The 27,200-nt window shown below is 50.2% G+C and overlaps 2 protein-coding genes across 7 annotated transcripts in view; one reads left to right on the top strand and one right to left on the bottom strand.

The window, feature by feature from the left end:
• Positions 1 to 27,200, top strand: part of LOC115894765 (translation initiation factor IF-2-like) — a 101,848-nt gene that overhangs the window by 63,388 nt on the left and 11,260 nt on the right. For 3 of the 5 annotated variants that reach the window (XR_004054934.1, XR_004054938.1, XR_004054939.1), the window contains one exon: positions 20,724 to 21,264. The gene's annotated coding sequence lies outside the window, so the exon portion shown is untranslated. Of the gene's footprint in view, positions 1 to 20,723; positions 21,265 to 24,896; positions 25,180 to 27,200 lie in introns of those variants that run through there. The other 2 variants (XR_004054936.1, XR_004054937.1) reach the window with 2 other exon arrangements.
• Positions 531 to 26,383, bottom strand: SCIMP (SLP adaptor and CSK interacting membrane protein). 2 transcript variants are annotated; one of them, XM_030922898.1, is made up of 5 exons: positions 26,229 to 26,383; positions 12,273 to 12,396; positions 8,803 to 8,866; positions 4,503 to 4,576; positions 531 to 1,074 (listed from the first exon to the last, which is right to left on the bottom strand). In XM_030922898.1, exons 1-5 carry the CDS (start codon positions 26,229 to 26,231, stop codon positions 899 to 901), a joined length of 441 nt encoding a protein of 146 aa, XP_030778758.1. In that variant the 5' UTR covers positions 26,232 to 26,383; the 3' UTR covers positions 531 to 898. The 2 variants fall into 2 exon arrangements, with proteins under 2 accessions (XP_030778758.1, XP_010354158.1); XM_010355856.2 differs by lacking the exon at positions 26,229 to 26,383 and adding an exon at positions 25,734 to 26,217.

Here is a 27,200-nt window from a genome sequence, read left to right as displayed (position 1 = left end):
TCCGTCTCAAAAAAAAAAAAAAAGAAAGAAAATGATGGACAGGGGATGCTAAGCCCCCTGAACTCTCATCTTGAATATGCCATTGGTACATGCCCCTTTTCTTTCCTGTTCCCTATGATTTCTCATGGGGGAAATCTGTTTTTCCTGTAGCACCCCCAACACACCTATTGCAAAATGATGCTTCTCGGTGTAAATCAGAAGGTAACTTTGGTCCTTTGTCTATTGTTACAGTACAACTTGCAAGCACAGGGCAAAAACCTAGGCGAAAACTCAAATCTCTGTGGTCAAGTTGGCCTATGTCATGTAAAGGCACTGGGGTTTTCTGGGCGTCTAGGTGGGGAGGGTTCACAAGAACAAAAGGTACTCCCTGCCCTTGCAAACTTGCGAGATGTGGTTATGGGAGCCTGGGCACAAGAGCACTCAGCTGTAACTCACCCACGGCCTCACACTGCAGGAGGTGGGTGGGGTGAGAGGGTGAAGACCAGCATGCTTGGTGAGGGCCCTGCTGGGGATGGGAGCCTGGGAGGGTCTGCAAAACCAAATGCAGAGATTTCAGATCACTCAGAACCACGCAAACCAAAGGGAGTGAAGGGGGAAAGAGTGCCAAGAAATGAGTAGTTTCTCACAGGTGGGAGCCATGGAGCCCCGTGGTCCTTCCCATGGAAACTTCCCTCAACAACGCAAGGCTGACCCCTCTAAGTCCTGAGAGCTGAGCACCCATGTCTCCCCTCTGGCTGCAGTCATCTGATTGCCGGGGTGCCTTCATCTAAGGTTTGGGAAGTGCTTTATCTTATAGAGCTTCATAAAATCACCACTGGCTTTCAGGGCCCAGAGACCTACTGAAGTGAACCATTCTTCATTGCTTTAAAATAAGTCGTGTGAACCCTCTTCAGTTTTGTCAAAAAGAAGAAATGGCTGTTTCAAAATGATGCTTTTCAGTATTTGCAGGGATTTCAACATCGTCATAGTCATCTTCAGGTTCAATGTAGCTTGGGATGGAAACAGTCTTCTTATTTTTAACTTTATTTACCAATGAGTATGTAGGTGGCGACTGACTTGGGGTTTCCTGTGGGGCTAGAATACACAAAAAGATCCTTAGATGCAAAGCTATCATGTGTTTTTATATTTTTGACGCAGTGGCTCAGTGTGATTTTCACGTTTCAGTGATCTTCCCACTTCTAGTGGGCCAGATCCCCATTTTACAGAGGAAATTCAGATGCAGACCTGACACAGTCTCCGGATCACCCAAGTGAGTAAATGGAAAATATTAGTCAGACATCTTGACTCCCGTCTCTTTGCCTAAGACTGCCCTGCATGGAAACCATGAAGCAAAAGCTTAGAAAAGAAACAGACCAGGTCAGGTGCAGGAGCTCACACCTGTAATCCCAGTACTCTGGGAGGCCGAGGTGGGAGGATCACTTGAGCCCAGGAGTTCCAGACCAGCTTGGGCAACACAGGGAGACCTCGTCTCTACAGAAAAATTTAAAAATTAGCTGGATGTGGTGGTGCACGCTTATAGTCCCAGCTACTTGGGAGGCTGAGGCAAGAGGATCTCCTGAGCCCAGGAGGTTGAGGCTACAATGAGCCATGATCACACCACTGCACTTCAGCCTGGACAACGTAGTAAGACCCTGTCTCAAAAAAAAAAAAAAAAAAAAGAATGGATGAAAAGAAACAGACCAGAGCACAGCAGTCATATGAGTGCTGTTGTGTTACAGATCCTAATTTTCACAAGGAAGTGCAATAAATCATATTTCCTTTTTGGCACATCCCTTCCAGTGACTTACACTGTTTTCCAGGACTCTCTGTAATTGCTTATGTACAAATCTCTCTGCTAAGAAGAAAGGGGATGGCATTATTTTCAAAAGGTGGAATTAGTACAGAACAGGTCCACAGGAGACCAGGGGTGGCGGCTCACGCCTGTAATCCCAGCACGTTGGGAGGCTGAGGTGGGCGGATCACCAGGTCAGGAGTTCAAGACCATCCTGGCTAACACAGTGAAACCCCCTCTGTACTAAAGATACAAAAAAAAATTAGCCAGGTGTGGTGGCGGGTGCCTGTAGTCCCAACTACTCAGGAGGCTGAGGCAGGAGAATGGCGTGAACACGGGAGGCAGAGCTTGCAGTAAACCAAGATCACACCACTGCACTCCAGCCTGAGTGACAGAGCGAGACTCCGTCTCAAAAAAAAAGTACCTGGCTTGTAGAGTTGTTGTGAGGACTGAATGAGCTAATACCTGTAAAGTGCTTAGTGTGGGACCTGAAACAAGCGCATGCTCAGTAAATGGTAGATAATACTGTTTATCTAGCCAATCAAAATATTTTTCTTAAGTATCGACTAAGCCTCACGCCCTGCTCTAGGTAGTGGATAAACATAAATAGTGGTGGACAAGAAAGGTTCCTGTTTTCCTGAAGTTTATACTCCAGTGGAGGAGATCAATAATACACAAATGAACAACAAGTAAATAACACAATTTTGGATAACTGTCAGTTTCATAAAGGAAATTAGCAGGACTACTTTAGGTTGAGTGGTCAGAGAGGGCCTCTTTGAGGTGATGACTTTTGAGTTGACATCTGAAGGATGAGGAAAATCCAGCTATGCAAAGAGCTTAAGGAAGAACATTCCAGTCAAAGGAACCAGGCAGAGTTTTTCTGATAGGAAGTGAGAGGCCTAGTGACACCCCATGTTTCTTTCTGCTTATGTTCCAAGCTGGAATTTGAACATGAATTTACACATATCAGGATATTGGGGGCGTTGGTACTTATTCTGCCCCCTTTTTTCTTCTTTTTCTTTTTTTTTTTTTTTTGAGACAGGGTCTCACTCTGTCATCCAGGCTGGAGTGTAGTGATTTGCTATCATAGCTCACTACAGACCTTCTAGGCTCAAGCTTGATCCCCCAACCTCAGCCTTCCAAGTAGCTGGGACTATAGGTGTGCACCATCACACTGGCTAATTTTTGTAAAGATAGGATTTTGCCATGTTGCCCAGGCTGCTCTCAGACTCCTGAGCTCAAGTCAGCTGCCCGCCTTGGCCTCCCAAAGTGTTGGGATTACAAGCATATGCCACTGTGCCTGGTCTCTGGCTGTCTCTCTTTTTTTTTTTTTTTGAGATGGGTCTCGCTCTGTCGCCCAGGCTGGAGTGCAGTGGCTGGATCTCGGCTCACTGCAAGCTCCGCCTCCCGGGTTCATGCCATTCTCCTGCCTCAGCCTCCTGAGCAGCTGGGACTACAGGCGCCTGCCACCTCGCCCGGCTAGTTTTTTGTATTTTTTAGTAGAGACGGGGTTTCACCGTGTTAGCCAGGGTGGTCTTGATCTCCTGACCTCGTGATCCACCCGTCTCGGCCTCCCAAAGTGCTGGGATTACAGGCTTGAGCCACCGCGCCCGGCCTGGCTGTCTCTTTTAAACAGGATGCTGGTTGGGTGTGGTGGCTCATGCCTGTAATCCCAGCACTTTGGGAGGTCGAGGCAGGCGGATCACTTAAGGTCAGGAGTTCAAGACCAGCCTGGCCAATATAGTGAAACCCCATCTCTACTAAACATACAAAAAATTAGCTGAGTGTGGTGCTGTGCGCCGATAATCCCAGTTACTCAGGAGGCCAAGGCAGGAAAACAGCTTGAATCTAGGAGGTGGAGATTGCAGTGAGCTGAAATCACGCCACTGCACTCCAGCCTGGGTGAGAGAGCAAGACTCTGCCTCAAAAGTAAAATAATCAGGATGCTGAATCTATAAATCCTAGTGCTACAGACTGAATATATGTGTCTCCCCAAAATTCATGTGTTCAAGCCTTAACCCCCAGTGAGGCTATATGTGGCCATAGGGATGAGGCCTTGATCCAACAGGATCAGTGTCCTTGTAAGAGGAAACACCAGAAATCTGGCTCCCCGACGCTCTTCCCCAGCTTGAATGCACCAAGGAAAGGCCATTTGTGGGGACATAGCAAGAAGGCGGCTGTCTGCAAGCCAGGAGGAGAGCCCTCACCAGAAACCTCACAGAAATTGGCCAGCACCCTCATCTCGGGCTTGCAGTCTCAGAACAACAAGAAACCAAATTTCTGTTGGGTAAGCACCCCAGTCTATGGTATTTTTGTTACAGCAGCCTGAGCTATCTGAGACACGTGATAGGGGCCGGGCGCCGTGGCTCACGCCTGTAATCCCAGCACTTTGGGAGGCTGAGGCGGGTGGATCACGAGGTCAGGAGATCGAGACCACAGTGAAACCCCATCTCTACTAAAAATGCTAAAAAAAAAAAATTAGCTGGGCGTGGTGGCGGGCGCCTGTAGTCCCAGCTACTCGGGAGGCTGAGGTAGGAGAATGGCGTGAATCCGGGAGGCGGAGCTTGCAGTGAGCTAGTGAGCCGAGATCGTGCCACTGCACTCCAGCCTGGGTGACAGAGCGAGACTCCATCTCAAAAAAAAAAAAAAAAACAAAAAAAACAAAAAAAAACACCTTGATAAACTTGTTATCCTACCCTAAATGAAACTGCTACCAGTAAAATATACTTACAGGAGTCTTCTAGAGAAGGCCAATTCCTTGGTGGCAGAGGCGGTAATTGAACTGGCGACTCATTAAGAACATTCCTAGAGAGAGAGAAAGAGAGAATCAGTGTTTGATTTGGGCCATGCCTGTTCCCAGCAGATTTAAGAGAAAACATCAAGGAAAGTGAATGGGTTGAACATTCAAATCTTGGTCTCTACGAATTGGAAGCATTTCCTTTTCTTTGTAGGTCCTGGATCCCATTTGTAATTGGCACCCTAATGAAACCGTTTCCTCTAGCCCAGGAAATGGCTGAAACTGAGGGGAAGGAAATAAAGTGCTACAATTCAGAGCGTGGAGCGTACCTTCCCGGTTCACCTGAGCTGGTTTAGGAGCGGTAGGCACCAGATGTATTTCTATTTGCAAAACAGATGAGCAGGGCAGGTTGGCTCACGCCTGTAATCCCAGCACTTTGGAAGGCCGAGGTGGGCGGATCACCTGAGGTCAGGAATTCAAGACCAGCCTGGCCAACATGGTGAAACCTCGTCTGTACTAAAAATACAAAAATTAGCCAGGCATGATGATGCTCACCTGTAATCCCAGCTACTTGGGAGACTGAGGCAGGGGAATCACTTGAACCCGGGAGGCGGAGATTGCAATGAGCCAAGATCATGCTACTGCACTCTGGCCTAGGCAACAGAGCGAGACTCTGTCTCAAAACAAACAAAAAAAACCCAAAAAACAAAAACAGATGAACTCCTAAAGCAGAATGTACACAAACCTTGAGATAGCATTTCCACTATTGGGTCTACAGCCTATCGAAATGCTCACATATGTTCACCAAAACATGCATTAGAATGTTCAGAGCAGGCCGGGCGCGGTGGCTCAAGCCTGTAATCCCAGCACTTTGGGAGGCCGAGGCGGGCGGATCACAAGGTCAGGATATCGAGACCATCCTGGCTAACACGGTGAAACCCCGTCTCTACTAAAAAGTACAAAAAACTAGCCGGGCGAGGTGGCGGGCGCCTGTAGTCCCAGCTACTCAGGAGGCTGAGGCAGGAGAATGGTGTAAACCCGGGAGGCGGAGCTTGCAGTGAGCTGAGATCCGGCCACTGCACTCCAGCTTGGGCAACAGAGCGAGACTCCGTCTCAAAAAATAAATAAATAAAAGAATGTTCAGAGCAACACTATTCATAACAGCTCCAAATTGGACACTACCTGTGTTAGTCTGGGTTGTCCAGAGAAGCAGAGACACATAAAATTTGCCAACACACAACCCAAATGCCCATCAGCAGTAGAATGGATAGATTAATTATAGTATAGCGACTGGGCAAGGTGGTTAACATCTGTAATACCAGCACTTTGGGAAGTGAAAGAGAGAGGACAGCTTGAGCCCAGGAGTTTAAGGGTAATATAGGGAGACCCTGAGCAACACAGGGAGACCCTGTCTCTACAAAAGAATCAAAATAATTAACTGGTTATGGTGGCATACACCTGTAGTCCCAGCTACTCAGGAGACTGAAGCAGGAGGATCACTTGAGCCCAGAATCTGAGGTTACAGTGAGCTATGATTGCACCACTGTACTCCAGCCTGGTTGAGCGTGAGACCCTGTCTCAAAATAAAAAATAAATAAATAGTGGTGTACTCCCACGGTGGAATGTTCTATAGCAACAAGAATGAACAATCTATAACCACACACCATGAATCTCATAAAAATGATGTAAGCAAAAAAGCCAAACACCAAATAATATATACTGTATGATGCCATTAATAGATTGCATAAAAAACAAAAAGCTGCTGGGCGCGGTGGCTCACACCTGTAATCCCAGCACTTTGGGAGGCCAAGGCGGGCAGATCATGAGGTCAGGAGATCGAGACCAGCCTGGCCAACATGATGAAACCTCGTCTCTACTAAAAGTCTCAAACTCCCGACCTCAGGTGATCCGCCTGCCTCGGCCTCCCAGATCTGGGATTACAGGTGTGAGCTGCCACACCTGGCCCCAGTTGTATTCTTTTAAAAGGCAGTATTTTAGTCACCTGTCTTATTCCTGAAGGGAATCAGAATTGATGGAGGCAAGGGGAGTCTTATTTGCTGGATCCCTGAAGCTACAGTCAAAGGCATTTTAGCAAAGCATAGATTTAACAATGTTTTGTACACGGTGTCTCACTATGTTGTCCAGGCTGGTCTTGAACTTCTGGCCTCAAGTGATACTCCCACCTTGGCCTCCCAAAGTGCTGACATTACAGGCGTGAGCCACTGCACCTCGCCCCAAGAGTAAGTTTTGTTTTAGATAGTGTGTATATTCTAAAGAAAGGACTGGCTCTTGACTGGCTCCTGGGATATAATGTCTAAACCCTTGGAATATCCTCCCTAATAAGAGTGTCTCCAGCCAGGCACGGTGGCTCACGCCTGTAATCCCAGCACTTTGGGAGGACGAGATGGGTGGATCACGAGGTTAGGAGTTCGAGACAAGCCTGGACAACATAGCGAAACCCCATCTCTACTAAAAATACAAAAAATTAGACAGTCGTGGTGGCAAGCACTTGTAGTCCCAGCTACTTGGGAGGCTGAGGCAGGAGAATGGCGTGAACCTGGGAGGCGGAGCTTGCGGTGAGCCGGGATCGCGCCACTGCACTCCAGCCTGGGTGAGAGAGCGAGACTCTGTCTCAAAAACAAAAAGTGTCTTTGAGGCCAGGCATGGTGGCTCACACTTGTAATCCCAGCACTTTGGGAGGCCAAGGTGAGTGGATCACTTGAGGTCAGGAGTTCCAGATCAGCCTGGCCAACATGGTGAAACGCCGTCTCTACTAAAAATACAAAAATTGGCCGGGCATGGTGGCGGGTGCCTGTAATCCCAGCTACTTAGGAGGCTGAGGCAGGAGAATCACTTGAACCTGGGAGGCAGAGGTTGCAAGGAGCCGAAATCACGCCTTCGCCCACCAGCCTAGGTGATAGAGTGAGACTCCATCTCATAAATAAATAAATAAATAAATAGTGTCTTTGTATATCTGGGAGCCTTGGGCCACACCAGATAGTTTATGTTAATAATGTGGTTTATGGTGAATGCCTGTTTTTGTTTGCCTGGGGCCCTGGGCCATGTTTTATCAATTTGATAAAGCTAAATGCAGGTATTCCATGCCTGCATGACTAACCCCCAGTAAAAGAAAAACTCTGTACTTCAAGGTTCGGGTGAGCTTCTCCAGTCAGCAGTGCTTGACGTCTGTTGCCACACATTGTTACTGGGAGAACTGGGGCTATCTGTGACACTTCACTGGGAGAGGACTTGCCTGCTTTCTGCTCGACTCCGCACTACCTGCCTTTTTCATTTGCTGATTTTAATCTGTATTCTTTGTATAATTTTACTCCACTGTAACTGTTGAGTAAAATAGCTTTTCTGGGTCCTGTGAGTGCTTCTAGTAAATTCTCAAGCCTAAGAATGGCCTTGGAGATCCCCAATGTAGATATTGGCCATAAAGCCCCAAACAGATCACAAAACACAAAAGTAAAGTGGATGGCATATTTTCCTTTAGCACAATAGCTTTCGGAGCACTATATTTGGAATCCACCAAAAAAAAAAAAAGAAGTATAGACCAGGCGTGGGGCCCAGAACACAGAGCCCAACCTGTGACCTTTGTCAGAACAGATGAGAGTAGGCTGGGCACGGTGGCATGTGCGTGTAATCCCAGTTACTTGGGAGGATGAGGTGGGGGAATTGCTTGAGCCCAGGAGTTTGAGACCCACAGGAGTTTTAGAGCTGCCCGGGCAACATAGCAGACCCTATCTCAAAAGAAAAAAAAAAAAAAAAAAAAAGAGGCCAGGTGCAGTGGCTCACGTCTATAATCCTGGCACTTTGAGAGGCCAAGGTGGGTGGATCATGAAGTTAGGAGTTTGAGACCAGCCTGGCCAACATGGTGAAACCACATCTGTACTAAAAATACAAAAATCAGGCAGGCGTGATGGTGGGTGCCTATAATCCCAGCTACTTGGGAGGCTGAGGCAGGAGAATTGCTTGAACCCAGGAGGCGGAGGCTGCAGTGAACCGAGATGGCACCAATGCACTCCAGCCTGGGTGACAGAGCAAGACTCCGTCTCAAAAAAAAAAAAAAAAGAGAGAGAGAGAGAGAGACAAGAGGAGGGAGGACTTGCCCAGCATTGACAATGTCCTGAGTCTTTGCTCTTATGTGGAGAGATTTGGCAGGTGTGACATCTCACCAGCTCTACAGGAAATGCAGATGTCTCAGTCATACTGGTACAGAGTGGAGGGGCAAGGGTGGAAGTGAACAGGCAGTTCATAACAGTAAAAAGCAGAAGGATTCCTCCCCACTTACTGATACATTTTTTCTTCATCTGCTTGCTTGTTTTTCAAGGGCTTGGCAATTTCCCATTTCTTGCCTAAGAGAAGGAAAAGCATGTTCACTGAAGAAGAATTAGCAAAAGTTGTAATTTTCGAATTGAACCCAGAAAAAACACACTTAGGGACACAGAGTTAATAAATGATAGAATTGGACTTTGAATCCAGACTGTCTGACCACAGAGCCTCTGCACTAACCCAGTGAGGGCGGCCACAGTGTGGGTGGTGTTTATTTCCTCTATGCCTGGCACTTAGGTGGCACTTAGAAATGTTGGTTGAATGAATAATTCAAAAGTGTGGTTGGGAGGAAATCAGATAAAGCATCGGAAAAGCAGTTTGTATCCTGTAATGCGCTGGACATATAAGTTGTCATAAATCATAACCTGCTTGTTAATAGGAGTGGTTGAGGATAAAAAAAAAGTAGGTAAAGTTTTAGTTCAGGGTCATTCTTTTGTCCATATTTAAGAATGGAAACTTTTTTTTTCCCGCAGACAGAGACTTGCTCTTGTTGCCCAGGCTGGAGTACAGTGGCACAATCTTGGCTCACTGCAACCTCTGCTCCCCAGGTTCAAGCGATTCTCCTGCCTCAACCTCCAGAGTAGCTGAGATTACAGGCGCCCGTCACCACACCTGGCTAATTTTTGTATTTTTAGCAGAGACGGGGCAGGAGGTTTCACCATGTTGGCCAGGCTGGTCTTGAACTCCCGACCTCAAGTGATCCACCAGCCTCGGCCTCCCAAAGTGCTGGGATTACAGGTGTGAGCCACTACACCTGGTGGGAATGAAAACTTTTAAGAAGGCAAAAGGAGGCCAGGCACGGTGGCTCACACCTGTAATCCCAGCACTTTGGGATGCCAAGGCTGGAGGATCACTTGAGGTCGGGAGTTCAGGACCAACCTGGCCAACATGGTGAAACCCCGTGTCTACTAAAAATTCAAAAATTATCCAGGCATGATGCCATACGCCTGTAATCCCACCTGCTGAGGAGAATGAGGCAGGAGAATCACGTGAACCTGGGAGGTGGAGGTTGCAGTGAGCCCAGATCACACCACTGCACTGCGTCCTGGACAACAGAGTGAGACTCCATCTGAAAAAAAAAAGGGCAAAAGGACAGAGGACTGTAGGGTCCCAGAATACACTTTTTGTATTAAAAAATTAATTACAATAGAGAAGAAAGAACATTGAACTGGAAGCCCAGCAGACCTGAGTTCTGGTCCCAACTCTACCACCAATTCTTTTTTTTTTTTTTTTGAGACAGAGTCTTGCTCTGTCGCCCAGGCTGGAGTGCAGTGGCCGGATCTCAGCTCACTGCAAGCTCTGCCTCCCGGGTTCACGCCATTCTCCTGCCTCAGCCTCCCGAGTAGTTGGGACTACAGGCGTCCGCCACCTCGCCTGGCTAGTTTTTTTGTATTTTTTAGTAGAGACGGGGTTTCACCATGTTAGCCAGGATGGTCTCGATCTCCTGACCTTGTGATCCGCCCGTCTCGGCCTCCCAAAGTGCTGGGATTACAGGCTTGAGCCACCGCGCCCGGCCTCTGCCACCAATTCTTATGGCACCTCAGTGAAGCTCTCATCTTCCTTTGAACCTTAATTTTCTTATCTCTAAAGAGAGATTGAGAAGAATGACAGAAAGATTTCACTTCTTGTCTATCTGTGACCTGCCAGCACTGAGCTGGGCTGAGCAGGAATCTGGAGGCTATGACCAGATACAGTGAGTGGATAGTGGCTTCATCATTGAGGGATGTCAGTCCAGGGTGCCCCAGGGAAGGTGACTGTACCTCTCAGTGTGCTTACCATCCCTAGGTGTACTCCCTGCTTAGGTCATTGTTGTTGTTATTATTATTATTATTATTATTTTGAGATGGAATCTCGCTCTGTCGCCTGGGCTGGAGTGCAGTAGCACCATGTCAGCTGACTGCAACCTCTGCCTCCCGTGTTTAAGTGATTCTCCCACCTCAGCCTCCTGAGTAGCTGGGATTACAGGCACCCACCATCACGCCTGGCTAATTTTTGTATTTTCAGTAGAGACGGGGTTTTGCAATGTTGGCAGGCTGGTCTTGAACTCCTGACCTCAAGTGGTACACCTACCTTGGCCTCCCAAAGTGCTGGGATTACAGGCGTGAGCCACTGTGCCCGGCCAGGTTGTTATTTAAACGGATGAGATGTCAAGATAACACACCATTGAATCAAGGCTTTCATGTTTCTGGAGATGAACAGGAAAGTGGAAACCCCACTTACAGATAATCTAAAGTTAGTGTTAATCCCCAGACCACTTATTTATGTCTGAGGGTACCAAGAGGTTTCTGGTTTAGGTAATACCAGAAGATTCAGAGTATGGTCTCAGAGAAGGCAATCGTGGTGGTCAAACATGTTGGCTGTGGGTTGAGTCCATATTTTATTACTCAAGAAAGTTCTTTTTTTTTTTTTTTGAGACAGTCTAACTCTTGTTTCCCAGGCTGGAGTGCAGTGGCACGATCTCGGCTCACTGCAACCTCCACCTCCCAGGTTCAAGTGATTCTCCTGCCTCAGCCTCCTGAGTAGCTGGGACTACAGGCACCTGCCACCATACCCAGCTAATTTTTGTAATTTTTGTAGAGATGGGGTTTCCCCGTTTTGGCCAGGCTGATCTTACACTCCTGACCTCAGGTGATTCCCCCCACCTGGGTTTCCCCGTTTTGGCCAGGCTGATCTTACACTCCTGACCTCAGGTGATTCCCCCCACCTGGGCTTCCCAAAGTGCTGGGATTACAGGCATGAGCCACCGTGCCAAGACAGTTCTTTGTTTATGTTTTTGTTTTTTTGAGACGGAGTCTCGCTCTGTCCCTCAGGCTGGAGTGCAGTGGCGCGATCTCGGCTCACTGCAAGCTCCGCTCCCGCGTTCACGCCATTCTCCTGCCTCAGCCTCCCGAGTAGCTGGGACTATAGGCGCCTGCCACCCCGCCCGGCTAATGTTTTTGTATTTTTAATAGAGACGGGGTTTCACCGTGTTAGCCAGGATGATCTCGATCTCCTGACCTCATGATCTGCCTGCCTCGGCCTCCCAAAGTGCTGAGATTACAGGTGTGAGCCGCCGCGCCTGGCCGACAGTTCTTAATATTCCATATACTTGTGTTCTCTCAGGATGCTGTGATCAGTAGCCATATAGGAAAGAAAAAGCCCTTGAGCATACTGTGCCTTAAAACAGATTCTGCGTTCACCGGATGATTAGGGCTGGAAGGGCTCTTGGAGATTAGTTGACGTCCCTCCTTTCACTACGCAGATGAGGAAACTGAGGCCTAGAGACATAATGTAGTGGCAGGGCTAGGACTCAAACCCAGAATGCAAGATGCTTAATCCAAAATTCAGCTCATTCAGGCCCAGGATTGATTTGCTTGCCCTAAAGGAGCTCTACTGCACGGATAACCACCTGGCTCCTCCCTCCATCTGCCCAGGTAAGATGGCCATTACCTTGTCGAAGCTGCCGCTTACAGACACAATACAGGATGAGGCCCAGGCCCACAGAGACAACGATGATGGCCACAGCTAAGATGATCCAAAAATTGTTCCTCCACCAACTCATTGCAGTGGAATCCTGAGAAGAATGGAGAGACAAGAATGAGGCATGAATGAAAGACATCCTGGGGTGGGGTGGAGTGGGGCAGTTATCCACTGTGTGTTTTTTTTTTTTTTTTTGAGTCGGAGTCTTACTCTGTCACCCAGGCTGGAGTTCAATGACGTGATCTCAGCTCTCCGATCATTGCAACCTCCACCTCCCGGGTTCAAGTGATTCTCCTGCCTCAGCCTCCAGAGTAACTGGGACTATAGGCACCTGCCACCACGCCCAGCTAATTTTTGTATTTTTGATAGAGACGGGGTTTCGCCATGTTGGCCTGGCTGGTCTCGAACTCCTGACCTCAGGTGATCCACCCGACTTGGCCTCTCAAAGTGCTGGGATTACAGGCATGAGTCACGGCGCCCAGCTAATCTTCTGTGTTGTGTAGAGATGCAGATATCTGCTTAGGAATCAGGTGCTGGTTCACAGCCATACCCAACTGATCAACACCTGGGGGACCTCAGGCATGTCACTCGACCTTCTGTGAGCCTCATCTGTAATATGGGGATGATACCTCCTACTTCAGTGAGGTTTGTGAGGACTGGAGATCAAGCATGTACCTACTGGGCCCTCTAGAAATGGTAGACATCGTCATTGCTCTTTCAGACATGCAGCAGGAGGGGAAGGTGCCATTTAAAGCAACAGTTGACTGCAGGGATTTTTTGTTTTTTATTTTGTTTGTTTTTTGAGAAGGAGTGTTGCTGTGTTGCCCAGGGTGGGGTGCGGTGGTACAATGTCAGCTCACTGCAACCTCCGCCTCCCAAGCGATTCTCCTGCCTCAGCCTCCTGAGTAGCTGGGATTAAAGGTGTGTGCCACCACGCCTGGCTAATTTTTGTATTTTTAGTAGAGGCGGGGTTTCGCCATGTTGGCTAAGCTGGTCTTGAACTCCTGACCTCGTGATCCACCTGCCTCGGCCTCCCAAAGTGCTAGGATTATAGGCATGAGCCACCGTGCCCAGCCAGTTGTTTTTAATCACAAGGACAAGTCAGATTTAATGCATAGCAAGGGAGAGAAATTGTAAGAGATTTTGTTTGAGGTGAGGGTTAGAAAAATAGCTAGATAGGTCTCTTTGAGTGAGATATGGTCAGAAGGGTGAAGCTGAAGAGAGAGGGGCAAATTGAGTTGATCTACATGAGAGAGTTAACAGGCATTTGGGGGCTGGAAGCTGACAGACCAGAGAGGGGAAAAATCTTGGAAAAGGTTAGCAGCAGAGAGAGAGGTCAAGAAGAGAGCGGCAAGTCAGAGCCTGGTTAGGAAGCTCCCGCAGTGGCAAATAACCAAGGCATTTTTAGGACAGTAATGCCTCATGTCCAGCTTTAAATTGCTACCTGGGTTATGCTGTGGTGTCACCTTTTGTTACCATCAAACCTCCAATAAACCTGCATAACATGGCCGGGCGCGGTGGCTCACGCCTGTAATCTCGGCACTTTGGGAGGCTGAGGCAGGCAGATCACTTCAGGTCAGGAGTTCAAGACCAGCCTGGCCAACATGGCAAAACCCCGTCTCTACTAAAAATACAAAAATTAGCCGGGTGTGGTGACTTGCACCTGTAGTCCCAGTTACTGGGGAGGCTGAGGCGGGAGAATTGCTTAAAGCCAGGAAGCGGAGGTTGCAGTGAGCCGAGATCATGCCACTACATTCCAGCCTGGGCAACAGAGCAAGACTCCATCTCAAAACAAAAACAAAGGCTGGGCGCCCTGGCTCACGCCTGTAATCTCAGCACTTTGGGAGGCTGAGGCGGGCGGATCACTTGAGGTCAGGAATTCGAAACCAGCTTGGCCATCATGGTGAAACCCCTTTTCTACTAAAAATGCAAAAAATCAGCTGGACATGGTGGTGCACGCCTGTAATCCCAGCTACTCAGGAGACAGAGGCAAGAGAATTGCTTGAACCCAGGAGACAGAGGTTGTGGTGAGCCGAGGTTGCGCCATTGCACTCCAGCCTGGGCAACAAGAGTGAGACTCCATCTCAAAAAAAACACTGATCTCAGAGAGGGAGTTGTGAGAACCCTAACTTTGAAGCTGGTTGCTCTTAAGTTCCAGAGGCCCGGACTTGCGACCAATGTCTGGGGAGTTGGGGGCAGCAGTCTTGGGGACTGAGCTGTGGGATCTGATGCTGTCTCTGGGTCTATAGTGCTGGCACTGAATTGGAGAACACCCAGCTGGTGTTCACTGCTTGGTGTGTGGGAGGAAAACACCGGCACACATTTGGTCACAGAAGCCCTTTTCTGTGTTGATGATTGTGGTGGTGTGTGAGAACAGAGGAAAAACACCGTCGGCAGAGTTTTCCTGAAACGATACTCTTTAGAGTGATAGAGATAAATACCAGGACCTGCGCATTCAAAGCTGTTGTATCTGGATTGTGACTGTGTGGAAGGAGGGGCCGCGTGGAAGGAGGGGCCGCGTGGAAGGAGGGGCCGCGTGGAAGGACGGGGCCGCGTGGAAGGAGGGGCCGCGTGGAAGGAGGGGGCCGCGTGGAAGTAGGAGGCCGCGTGGAAGGAGGGGGCCGCGGGGAAGGACGAGGCCTGTGGAAGGAGGGGGCCGCGTGGAAGGACGGGGCCGCGTGGAAGTAGGGGCCCGTGTGGAAGGACGGGGCCGCGTGGAAGGAGGGGGCCACGGGGAAGGACGGGGCCGCGTGGAAGGAGGGGGCCGCGGTGAAGGACGGGGCCGCGTGGAAGGAGGGGGCCGCGGGGAAGGACGGGGCCGCGGGGAAGGAGGGGGCCGCGGGGAAGTGGGGGGCAGCGTGGAAGGACGGGGCCGCGGGGAAGGAGGGGGCGGCGGGGAAGGACGGGGCCGCGTGGAAGTGGGGGGCAGCGTGGAAGGACGGGGCCGCGTGGAAGGACGGGGCCGCGTGGAAGGAGAGGGCCGCGGGGAAGGACGGGGCCGCGTGGAAGGAGGGGGCCGCGTGGAAGGAGGGGGCCGCGTGGAAGGAGGAGGCCACGTGGAAGGAGGGGGCCGCGGGGAAGGACGGGGCCGCGTGGAAGGAGGGGGCCGCGTGGAAGGACGGGGCCGCGTGGAAGTGGGGGCCCGCGTGGAAGGACGGGCCGCGTGGAAGGAGGGGGCCGCGTGGAAGGAGGGGGCCGCGGGGAAGGACGGGGCCGCGTGGAAGGAGGGTGCCGCGGGGAAGGACGGGGCCGCGTGGAAGGAGGGGGCCGCGGGGAAGGACGGGGCCGTGGGGAAGGAGGGGGCCGCGGGGAAGTGGGGGGCAGCGTGGAAGGACGGGGCCGCCTGATAGGAGGGGGCCGCGGGGAAGGACGGGGCCGCGTGGAAGTTGGGGGCAGCGTGGAAGGACGGGGCCGCGTGGAAGGACGGGGCTGCGTGGAAGGAGGGGGCTGCGTGAAAGGATGAGGTGGGAAGACAGGGACTGTTGCTTTTCGTTATAAACTCTCTGCATTACTGGATTTTTGCACTAGGTACATTTACTTTGATAACACTGAAAAGAAGAAATTCACCATGTAGTGTAGCCTCCAAGAAAAACTATTGCTTAGATTTCAAGGTCAAGGAAATTTCATTCTCATCAGTTTCTGGGGAAAGAGGAAGTGGAATAATGTTGTCAGAAAGTGAAACCATGGGTCGTTTTCACAACTACTCAGAGTGATAAATATTTTTTGTCAGTTTTGTTTTTTTGTTTTTTTTTGAGACGGAGTCTCGCTCTGTCGCCCAGGCTGGAGTGCAGTGGCCGGATCTCGGCTCGCTGCAAGCTCCGCCTCCCGGGTTTACGCCATTCTCCTGCCTCAGCCTCCCGAATAGCTGGGGCTACAGGCGCCCGCCACCTCGCCCGGCTAGTTTTTTGTATTTTTTTAGTAGAGACTGGGTTTCGCCGTGTTAGCCAGGATGGTCTCGATTTCCTGACCTCGTGATCCGCCCGTCTCGGCCTCCCAAAGTGCTGGGATTACAGGCTTGAGCCACCAAGCCCGGCCAAAAGCGAGGCGTCAGTTTTGTTCTTACAAATGAAATGGACTGCAGAGAGATACTTTTTCTTTTTCTTTTCTTTTTTTTTGTTTTTGAGATGAGGTCTCGCTCTGTCCCCCAGGCTAGAGTATGATGGCGTGATCTTGGTTCACTGCAACCTCCGCCTCCCTGGTTCAAGCGATTCTTCTGCCTCAGCCTCCGGAGTAGCTGTGATTACAGGTGTGTACCACCATGCCCAGCTAATTTGTTTGTATTTTTAGTAGAGATGGGGTTTCACCATGTTGGCCAGGCTGGTCTCAAACTCCTGACCTCAGGTGATCTACCTGCCTCGGCCTCCCAAAGTGTTGGGATTACAGGCGTGAGCCACCATGCCTGGCCGACACATTTTTCAACAGAACCAAGGAGAGCTTGCTTTTTGAGAGAGGGCAGCTGAGAGAGGGGGCCTAAGAGAATCATATTCTAGTTCCAGTGGGAAGTCCTCTAGGCCACCAGGCTGGTTTAATGGCCAAGGTGCTTCTAGACAGGGGAAGCCCTGGGGAAGGATGACAGAGAGTATGGACAATGGGAAGATCACAATGACCGCATGACCAAGTTCAGGCCCTGGGAAGGTATGGAAGCTGCATCCTACCTGTGCTAGCAGGCCTGGAGTGGTGGCCACAGAGGGCTGATAAGATTGTGAGTACAGGACTGCTGAGGGCTACTGAAGGATTGCAAAGAAGTGTTTGCACTGGACTGAGTGCAGTGGCTCACGCTTGTAATCCTAGCACTTTGGGAGGCCAAGGCAGGTGGATCACTTGAGTCCAGGAGTTCAAGATAGCTTGGGAGACACAGCAAGACCCTGTCTCTATACACACACACACAACACACAAACACACACTCACACGTAGCCGGGCGTGGCGTCATGCGCCTGTAGTCCCAGCTACTCAGGAGGTTAAGCTTCTCAGCAGCTACTCAGGGGTTTCACCCTGCTGGCCAGGGTGGTCTTGAACTCCTGACCTCAAGTGATCCGTCCGCCTCTGCCTCCCAAAGTGCTGGGATTACAGACATGAGCCACCGCTCCACCCAGAATGAACTTTCAAAAGGGAACAAGGATTAGAGAAGGGAGTGACACTGAATAGAACCAGAACCGGAGAGAAGGGGCTTGGGGGCAGGAAGTTGAGAGCTCACACTTAAGTTTCCGTTTCCTCTGAGTTGGGAGGCAAAATCAACAGCCTGGGGGCTGAGGTGGGAGGGGCTGGCTTGAGCAGAGCAGTGCAACAGCACACACCAACTCCTCCACCTTCCAGCCCAGACCCCATTCCCCATTCCCATGGCGCTTTCTTCACAATTTCAGTTGATGGAGCCTTTCTTGTGAGGCCATCCTTCCTCCTCGCCTGCTGCATCCCAAGGAGAACTCCTCAGCTACGTGAAGGGATGTCACTACCCCTGCAATATGTATATGTGAAATATGTTGGGTGTGGTAGCTCATGCCTGTAATCCCAGCACTTCGGGAGGCCGAGGAGGGTGGATCATGAGGTCAGGAATTCAAGACCAGCCTGGCCAACATGGTGAAACCCCGTCTCTACTAAAAATACCAAAATTAGCCAGGCGTGGTGGTGTGTACCTGTAATCCCAGCTACTTGGGTGGCTGAGGCAGGAGAATTGTTTGACACTGGGAGGCGGAGGTTGTGGTGAGTGGAGATCGTGCCACTGCACTCCAGCCTGGGTGACAAAGCTAGACTCCTTCTCCAAAAAAAATTTAAAAAAAAATAAGTTGGGCATTGTGGCATGCGCCTGTGGCCCCAGCTACATGGGAGGTTGAAGTGGAAGGATTGTTGGAGCCTAGGAAGTCGCAGCTGTAGTGAGCTGCAATCATGCCTCTGCACTGCAGCCTGGGTGACAGAGCCAAATCTTGTCTCAAAAAAAAAAAAAAAAAATGCATTGAGCACAGTGACTTACACCTATAATCTCAATACTTTTGGAGGCTGAGGCAGGAGGATCACTGAAGGCCAGGAGTTAGCAACCAGCCTGGGCAACATAGCAAGACCTTGTCTCTACAAAAAAATTTTAAAATGTGCCAGGTGAGGTGCCGCTGAAAGAGATCAAATGAAAAAAACTAAAAGGCAGAAATGAAGTCCACAGGCAAACAGCCCGGGCGGCGCCCTGAGCCTAGTTAAAGATCGACCCCGGACCTAACCGATTAGGTTATCTATAGACTCCAGACATTGTAAGGACAAACGTTGTGAAAGTCTCTGTCCTGCTCCAATTACCGGTGTCTGCCACATATCTTAGTCCTGGGCCCACTACAAACACAATCCTCTATTTTGTCCCAACTTCCTGAGCCCAACACAAACACATCCCCCCCTCACACATCTCAGAAACACCACCTAGAGAGCCCCTGATAAGGTCACAACCGTTTGTAGTTTTACTAAATGCGCGGGAACAAATAGAAAACTGTTAATTGTATTAACCAATTACCAGTTGTAATGCTGCAACCAAAAGAATTCCTTTGTACCTCTGTAACCTTACATATCCTGTATGCATCGGGCTATAAAAAGCAGGCACATGCATCATTCGGGGCCTTCTTGTATGTTGTAGAACGGAGGGACCAAGTTCGAACTTGCATTAAAGATCCTTGCCGCTTGGCTTTGACTCTGGACTCTGGTGGTCTTCTTCGGGGAATAAACGGTCTGGGCATAACACCGCATGCCTATAGTACCAGCTACTCGAGAAGCTTAGGTGAGAGGATGGCTTGAGCCCAGGAGTGTGACACTGCACTGGGCCATGACTGTGCCACTGCACTGCAGCCTGAGCAACAGCGCAAGACCCTGTCTCAAAAAAAAAAAAAAAAGTGAAATGCATTTTTCTTCCAACTGAGCCTGTGACAGTGACAGTTGTCTCTTGGTGTATTTGTCCTCTTCGTTTATTTGTTCCTTGTCTGTCTCCCACACTGATGGGTAAGCACCATAAGAGCCGTAAGAGCCGAGGCTTTGCCTGTAATTACCACTGTGTTTCTAGAGCCTAGAACATCACCTGGGGCAGGGCATTCCATACATATCTGTGAATATGTGAATGAATGGATGATGCCCCAGTCTCTTTCCCCTGCTATAGATGGACATCCCCCCGGAGAATGCAGGCAGAAGTCACTTTGGGTCCAGTACCTGAAATTCCTGTGCTGTGCAGTCTAATTCCAAAGCCTCATCTGAACACAGCGACCCTGGGCAGGCTCCCCGTTCTACACTGGCCTTTGGCTACTGGGGTCAAGAGCCTGGCTGGGAAGCAGTGGCCATACAATGCTGGGGAGGTGGAGTTCCAGCTTCCCCTTTGTTTCTCCCTATTCCTCTAGTTGTCCATGACATTTTCAAGGAACATGAGTGAGCCTGTTGCAGTTCTGGGTGGTTTCAGCGGAAAGGATTTGGCAACCATTCCACAGGGAAGAGGGCGGGTGAGTGGGAGAGCAGCTGAAGGCAGTCACCACGTCAGCTTCACTTTCATTTCTCCAAAGGGCATTTCCAGGGCGTCAGGGACAGAAATCACATTTTCCTTCACCAGGAATTTCTGAGACTGTGGGTTTATTTAGCTTTTTTTTTTTTTTTAATTGAGATGGAGTCTTGCTCTGTCACCCAGACTGGAGTGCAGTGGTGCGATCTCGGCTCACTGCAACCTTCACCTCCCGGATTCAAGCAATTCTCCTGTCTCAGCCTCCCAAGTAGCTGGGACTACAGTCACACACCACCACACCCAGCTAATTTTTATACTTTTAGTAGAGATGGGTTTTCACCATATTGGTCAGGCTGGTCTCGAACTCCTGACCTCAGGTGATCCACCCGCCTTGGCCTCCCAAAGTGCTGGGATTACAGGCATGAGCCACGGTGTTCTGCCTATTTAGCATTTTTAAAATAAGATATTCAGTAAGAAATATAGTTTACACTGTGAAAGGTATACACATATTCACATAAATGAAGCATTGAAGGGTCATAGGCTGGCCATTGAGGGAAACAGGTTCCCCTCCCCTCCTCTCCCTTTCTCCTCTCCTCTCCTTTCTCTCCTCTCCTTTCTCTCCTCTCCGTTCCTCTCCTCTCTCCTTTCTCCTCTCCTTTCTTCTCTCCTCTCCTCTCCTTTTTCTCCTCTCCTTTCTCCTCTCCTTTCTCTTCTCCCCTCCCCTCCCCTCCCCTCCTCTCCTCTCCTCTCTTTTACCTTCCTTTCCTTTTTGTTGAGACAACAAAATGTTGTAGATGCACAAAAAATGTTGCATAGGCTGGTCTCAAACTCCGGGACCCAAGTGATCCTCAGCCCCAGCCTCCCAAAGTACCAGAATTACAGGCATGAGCCACTGTACCTGGCCAGGGGGAATAGATTTCCTGTTCCCACTTAGCTGTTGCACTTGGAATAAGACCCTTAACATCTCCTTGCAGGCTTCTGAAAAGCTTCCAAGAGATGATGCATGCAAAAGAGCTCTGCGTGCAGAAGATCACCAAACATGAGGCATTATTAAGGGTAAACCAACCAAGTTCTATTTACAATCGCCAAATGTCTTCAAAGAAGGGCAGCTACCCGACGAGGAGAATTCCCTACTCTCCCTGCAGAGGATCTCCAGGTCTGCAAAGCTGGCGGGGCTAGGAATGAAGTTTGCTGGTAGGAAGTGGGGAATGTTAAATTCCTCTGGGTTATAGAGGGGGAGAATTTGGAGTTCTGGGAGGGAAGGTGATGAGAAGAAGGGATGGAAGGGTGAGAAGAAGGGGAGCCAGCACGATGGTACAAAGGTGGGAGTGAACCCAAGGGCTAGATTAGGCCTGCAGAACTTAACCTACTTTACTTGGTTTTAGTCACTTACTTCTTGTTGATCTTAAAACCTATATAGCTGCTGGGATCAGTGGCTCACATCTGTAATCCCAGCCCTTTGGGAGGCCGAGGCTGGAGGATCACTTGAGCCCAGGAGTTCAAGAACAGCCTAGGCAACACAGCAAGACCTTGTCTCTACTAAAAACAAACAAACAAACAAACAAACCAGATGTGGCGGCATGTGCCTGTAGTCCCAGATACTCAGGAGGCTGAGGTGGGAGGATGGCTTGACTCTAGGAGGTTGAGGCTGCAGTGAGCTGTGATCACCATCAGTGCACTCTAGCCTGGGTTATAGAGTGAGACCCTGTCTTTAAAAAAACAAAAAACAGGCTGGGCGTGGTGGCTCAAGCCTGTAATCCCAGCACTTTGGGAGGCCGAGGCGGGCGGATCACGAGGTCAGGAGATCGAGACCATCCTGGCTAACCCAGTGAAACTCCGTCTCTACTAAAAAAATACAAAAAACGAGCCGGGCGAGGTGGCGGGCGCCTGTAGTTCCAGCTACTCGGGAGGCTGAGGCAGGAGAATGGCGTGAACCCGAGAGGCGGAGCTTGCAGTGAGCTGAGATCCGGCCACTGCACTCCAGCCTGGGCGACAGGGCGAGACTCCGTCTCAAAAAACAAAAAACAAAAAACAAACTATATAGCTAAAAGTCATGTAGCTAAGCAATATTTAACTCGAATTCCACTAGCTTCCTGCTAGATAACATCTCTGACATATAGGTCATCATAGTAATGGTTGTTTAAGTTGTTTTCCAGGGGCTGGGCATGGTGGCCAACACCTGTAATCCCAGCACTTTGGGAGGCCAAGGTGGGCTGATCACCTGAGGTCAGGAGTTCAAGACCAGTCTGGCCAGCGTGGTGAAACCCCGTCTCTACTAAAAATACAAAAATTAGCCAGGTGCGATGGTGGGCACATGTAATCCCAGCTACTCGGGAGGCTGAGGGAGGAGAATCATTTGAACCTGAGAGGTGGAGGTTGTAGTGAGCCTCCAAGATCTTGCCATTGCACTCCAGCCTGAGTGAAACTCCGTCCAAAAAAAAAAGTTGTTTTTCAGGAACGTGAGGTCAGCTCTTATCCAGTTCAAGCCACTTATGACCATCAGTCCTTCAACTTGGTCTGTGAGAGTGTCCAGTAGGTGACGTTTGATGTCAGAGCACCAAAAACTCCATCCTCAGTCATGCTAATGCCACCATTTTGTGAACCGGCATCCTATGAAGAACCACGAAGCTTGACTAGGCTTGCACACATTGCTGATGCCCTACTTTTCCTTGCCTCCAATCACCTTCCCCACACCTTAGGCCACCTGCTTCTTTGTCCCATCAACGTCTCTAAACCCCATCTTTGAGGAAGTCAGTTTGAGACCTATTTTCCCATCTCCTCACTTGGCTGCCTCATGAATAAACACATTTTCTGCTGCGAAACTGGTCATCTCGGCGCGGTGGCTCCCACCTGTAATCCCAGCACTTTGGGAGGCCGAGGCAGGCAGATCACGAGGTCAAGAGATCGAGACCATCCTGGTTAACACGGTGAAACCCCGTCTCTACTAAAAAATACAAAAAATCAGCCGGGTGAGGTGGCGGGCACCTGTAGTCCCAGCTACCTGGGAGCCTGAGGCAGGAGAATGGCGTGAACCTGGGAGGCGGAGGTTGCAGTGAGCCAAGATCGCACGACTGTACTCCAGCCTGGGTGACAGAGTAAGACTCCGTCTCAAAAAAAAAAAAAAAAAAAAACTGGTCACCTCAGTGATCGGCTTACTGTGCGATGAGCAGAACGGGCCTCATTTGCTAACAAGAGAAGAAACCAATAGAAAGTCCTCAGGGATGGGATGGCAAAGACATTTTCAGAGCAGGGCCTTGTTATGTTCCGTGTGTAGTTGTTTGCACTGGTGCGTTACAAGTCCCTCTGGTGGCCCCCCGCTTAGTCTTTGGTAAAGTCTGCTGCATCTGCCAGTGCTTTTGTGAGCAGATTTGTTCTGGGGGTGTGGGGAACTAAGAAAGGGGTGGAATATAAACAGTGCAATATAAACAGTTTAACCCACAGAGGCTGCAGGCCCATTGCGGACCATGGAAAAAGAGGTGGACTCTTCGGGAGTCCACAGAAGTCTTGGGGAGGGCTTTGGACTTCCGCAGGCCTAGAATAAGGGTTCGAACTAATCTCAGCCTAGATCTCAAGGGTCTGAGAGGCTGTAGAGAACATTTAGGCTGGTTGGCCTGAGCAGCTCTTGCCCCAGTTCACCTCTAATTCCCAGACTGTTGCTGTTCATGCTCAGTGAGGCCTTGTTCTCACTCGTCCTTCTCTTTTTTTTTTTTGAGATACAGTCTTGCTCTGTCGCCCAGGCTAGACTCCATTGGTGCAATCTCGGCTCACTGCAACCCCTACTTCCCAGTTAAAGCCATTCTCCTGCCTCAGCCTCCTGAGTAGCTGGGATTACAGACACGCATGCACCACCATACCCGGCTCATTTTTTGTGTAGTTTTAGTAGAGATGGGGTTCTGCCATGTTGGCCAGGCTGGTCTCAAACTCCTGACCTCAAGTGATCCACCTGCCTCGGCCTCCCAAAGTGCTGGGATTACAGGCGTGAGCCACTGAGTCTGGCTCCAGTTGTCCTTCTCACTGATGTCAGCACCAGAAATGGTCATGTGGATAGTCACTGGCAACTTAAAACCCAAGTGTGCATGGGGAAGTGCAGGGCAGGGTCATTAAAAGGAGTCCAGGCCGGGCGCGGTGGCTCAAGCCTGTAATCCCAGCACTTTGGGAGGCCGAGACGGGCGGATCATGAGGTCAGGAGATCGAGACCATCCTGGCTAATACGGTGAAACCCCGTCTCTACTAAAAAATACAAAAAACTAGCCGGGCGACGAGGCGGGCGCCTGTAGTCCCAGCTACTCGGGAGGCTGAGACAGGAGAATGGCGTGAACCCGGGAGGCGGAGCTTGCAGTGAGCTGAGAGCCGGCCACTGCACTCCAGCCTGGGCAGCAGAGCAAGACTCCGTCTCAAAAAAAAAAAAAAAAAAAAAAAAAAAAATAAAAGGAGTCCAGCCTCTCTTCTCCCCTTCTCTATCCTTTCACTTCTGGGAAAGACCAGAAACCTCACCTCATTCCTCTTTCCAGACCCCATCCCCACCCCGCTTCAGCCTGTCAGCCTCCAAATGTAGTCCAAGTCCTCATCTCCGTACCTGGACCATTCCATTTTCGGGGGCCCCTAGCCCCCATCTGGCTCCCCACTGGCTGCTAAATACCAGTGTGACCCTATCCTTTCCTTGCTTTAAGCCTCTCAGTAGTTTGTTTTGTTTTGTTTTGTTTTGTTTTGAGATGGAGTCTTGCTTGCTCTGTCACCAGGCTGGAGTGCAGTGGCATAATCTTGGCTCACTGCAACCTCCACCTCCCAGGCTCAAATGATTCTCCTGCTTCAGCCTCCCGAGTAGCTGCAACTACAGGCACCCGCCACCACGTCCAGCTAATTTTTGTATTTTTAGTAGAGACGGGATTTCACCATGTTGGCCAGGCTGGTCTCGATTTCTTGACCTTGTGATCTGCCCGCCTTGGCCTCCCAAAATGCTAGGATTACAGGAGTGAGCCACTGTGCCCCGCCTGCCTCTCAGTCGTTATTTACCACTGAAGCAGAGTGAAGCCTGTGCTCTGCATTGCTTCATGGCCAAGACCTCGGGGACAAGTGGATACACAAGGCAGTGGGAGTGGATATGGCGAAGCCGAACCCAGGTCTCTTCTCGAAATAATTTTCTACAGGGCAAAAGCAGATGGCTCTACCGAGAACTCACGCCAGCCCAACACACTTTGGTCTCGAGACCTCTGGAAGGGAAGGTGCCTAATGAACTACTTAAAGCCAGAGATGCAATGACAACGGTACCAAGACTGGAGGTGTTCCAGGTCTTTCATCCAAGAGCCCCAAGACATAGCCTAAATTCACACCACTGTAATCTCAGCACTTTGGGAGCCTGAAGCAGGCGGATCACCTGAGGTCAGGAGTTCAAGAGCAGGAGGCTGAGGCAGGAGAATCGCTTGAACCCGGGAGGTGTTGGTTGCAATAAGCTGAGATGGCATCACTGCCCTCCAGCCTGGGCAACAAGAGCAAAACTCCATCTCAAAAATAGATAGATAAATAAATAAAATAAAAATAAATAAATTAACACAGTCAGTGCCTTGCTCCCACCCCTACCTCCAGCATAGCGCCATGACAGTCTTCTCACATATCAGTCCCAAAACACACTCTTGGCATCCAGAGAGTGGGAATAACTCGTTACAGTTCACACCTCTCGTTCCCAGTTATTATCTCATTTCAACCCGAGAGGTAGACGACTTCATTGCCCCGACATACACAGGAGGAAAAGGCCCAGAGAAGTGAAGTGATGCCTCAGGTCACTCAGCCAGTTACCGGCAGAGCAGATTCTTCAATGCAAGTTTTTCTCCAACCCTACGCAGCAGTCGTACCAGGGCCCCAGGCTGCAATCCCCTGGCCCGGTGCCCCTCGGTGGCTCCCAGGGACACATGTCCTGATGCCAGCACTGACAGATGTCTATTGTGAAGAGAGCAGGAAACAGTCCCTTGGAAAGCCGAGATGCTTACCTGAACTGTGAAGGTATCCGAGCGGCTAAGGAGACAGCAGTGGCCGGAGTGCTGCGGTTCAGGCACAGCTGGCGAGAGGCATTCCTCACTCACAGGCCCTCCACCCACCGCTCGAGACAGTGAGCCTCATCCTGACCACTTCCCCTTTCTAGTCTGCCCACGGGGGAGAGACCCAGGCGTCATCTGTAGGCAAGCATCCCTTTTCCAGGGAAGCTGACGGTCCGCAGCTGTCCGGAAGCCAGAATCCTCTCACTGCCCTGTGTCACTCCTGCAAGACCCACCAGAGGACCCTCATGGTATGGGAGGGCGTCCTGGTGGGGGCCAGGGGCCAGGGTGGAGACTTGGCAGTGTGGGTGGGCGAGGTGTCCCCACAGACGAGTTTGCCCTGAGCATTCCTGGAGGTGGTAGCCTTAGTCTCAAGAAGAGCGACAGGACGCCGACTCCCACGCAGAGACAGATCCAGGTAAGAAACCAGCTCATGCGTGACAAACTCACCATCTCACAATGAGGATGACTCTTGAAAGCTCCTGTGCACCCTGGAACTGCTGAGACATCTTCTGCTCGGAGGAGGCAAGGGACAGGCTTCCTGTTTCTAAGGGCGTGTGAGTGGCGACATTGAGAAATGTGGCCAGTGGAGCATTTTGACGGAGTTGGGTTCCCTCCTGCAACACTGTGGGACAGAAACTCCCAGCGAGGCCCACGGCCCCTCTGAACATGGGGGATGGGGTGGGGAAACCAATTAACCATTTTGTTGAATTGGCTGCTTCTGACTCAAATGAGCAGTCACATTAGTAAAAATAGGCAAACGGATGTGTGTTGTGTCTGCCCAGAGCGAATGAGTTGTCGATTTCAGTAATAATGATGATAACCTGATATGTCTGATAAATGTTTAACAAACACCTGGCTCTGGCTGGGCACAGTGGCTCACGCCAGCACTTTGGGAGGCCGAGGAGGGCGGATCACCTGAAGTCAGTAGTTCGAGACCAGCCTGGCCAACATGGTGAAACCCCATCTTTACTAAAAATACAAAAATTAGTCAAGCGTTTTGGCGGGCGCCTGTAGTCCCAGCTACTCGGGAGACTGAGGCAGGAGAATTGCTTGGACCTACGAGGCAGAGGTTGCAGTGAGCTGAGATCATGCCACTGCACTCCAGCCTGGACGACAGAGCAAGACGCCATCTCAAACAAAACAAAACATCTGGCTCAGAAGATTCGTGATTTGCAGTGTTTACTAATTTCTTTTTTTTTTCTTTTTTTTTTTTTTTTTGAGATGGAGTTTTGCTCTTGTCACCAGGCTGGAGTGCAATGGCTTGATCTCAGCTCACTGCAACCTCCGACTCCCAGGTTCAAGTGATTCTCCTGCCTCAGCCTCCCAAGTAGCTGGGACTACAGGCGCCTGCCACCACGTCTGGCTAATTTTTGTATTTTTTTTAGAGACAGGGTTTCGCCATGTTGGCCAAGCTGGTCT

Source organism: Rhinopithecus roxellana, chromosome 19, assembly GCF_007565055.1.
Source record: "Rhinopithecus roxellana isolate Shanxi Qingling chromosome 19, ASM756505v1, whole genome shotgun sequence".
Taxonomy (NCBI): Eukaryota; Metazoa; Chordata; class Mammalia; order Primates; family Cercopithecidae; genus Rhinopithecus; species Rhinopithecus roxellana.
Note: the sequence above shows the minus strand (reverse complement) of the source record. Positions and strands in the feature narration are given on the sequence as shown.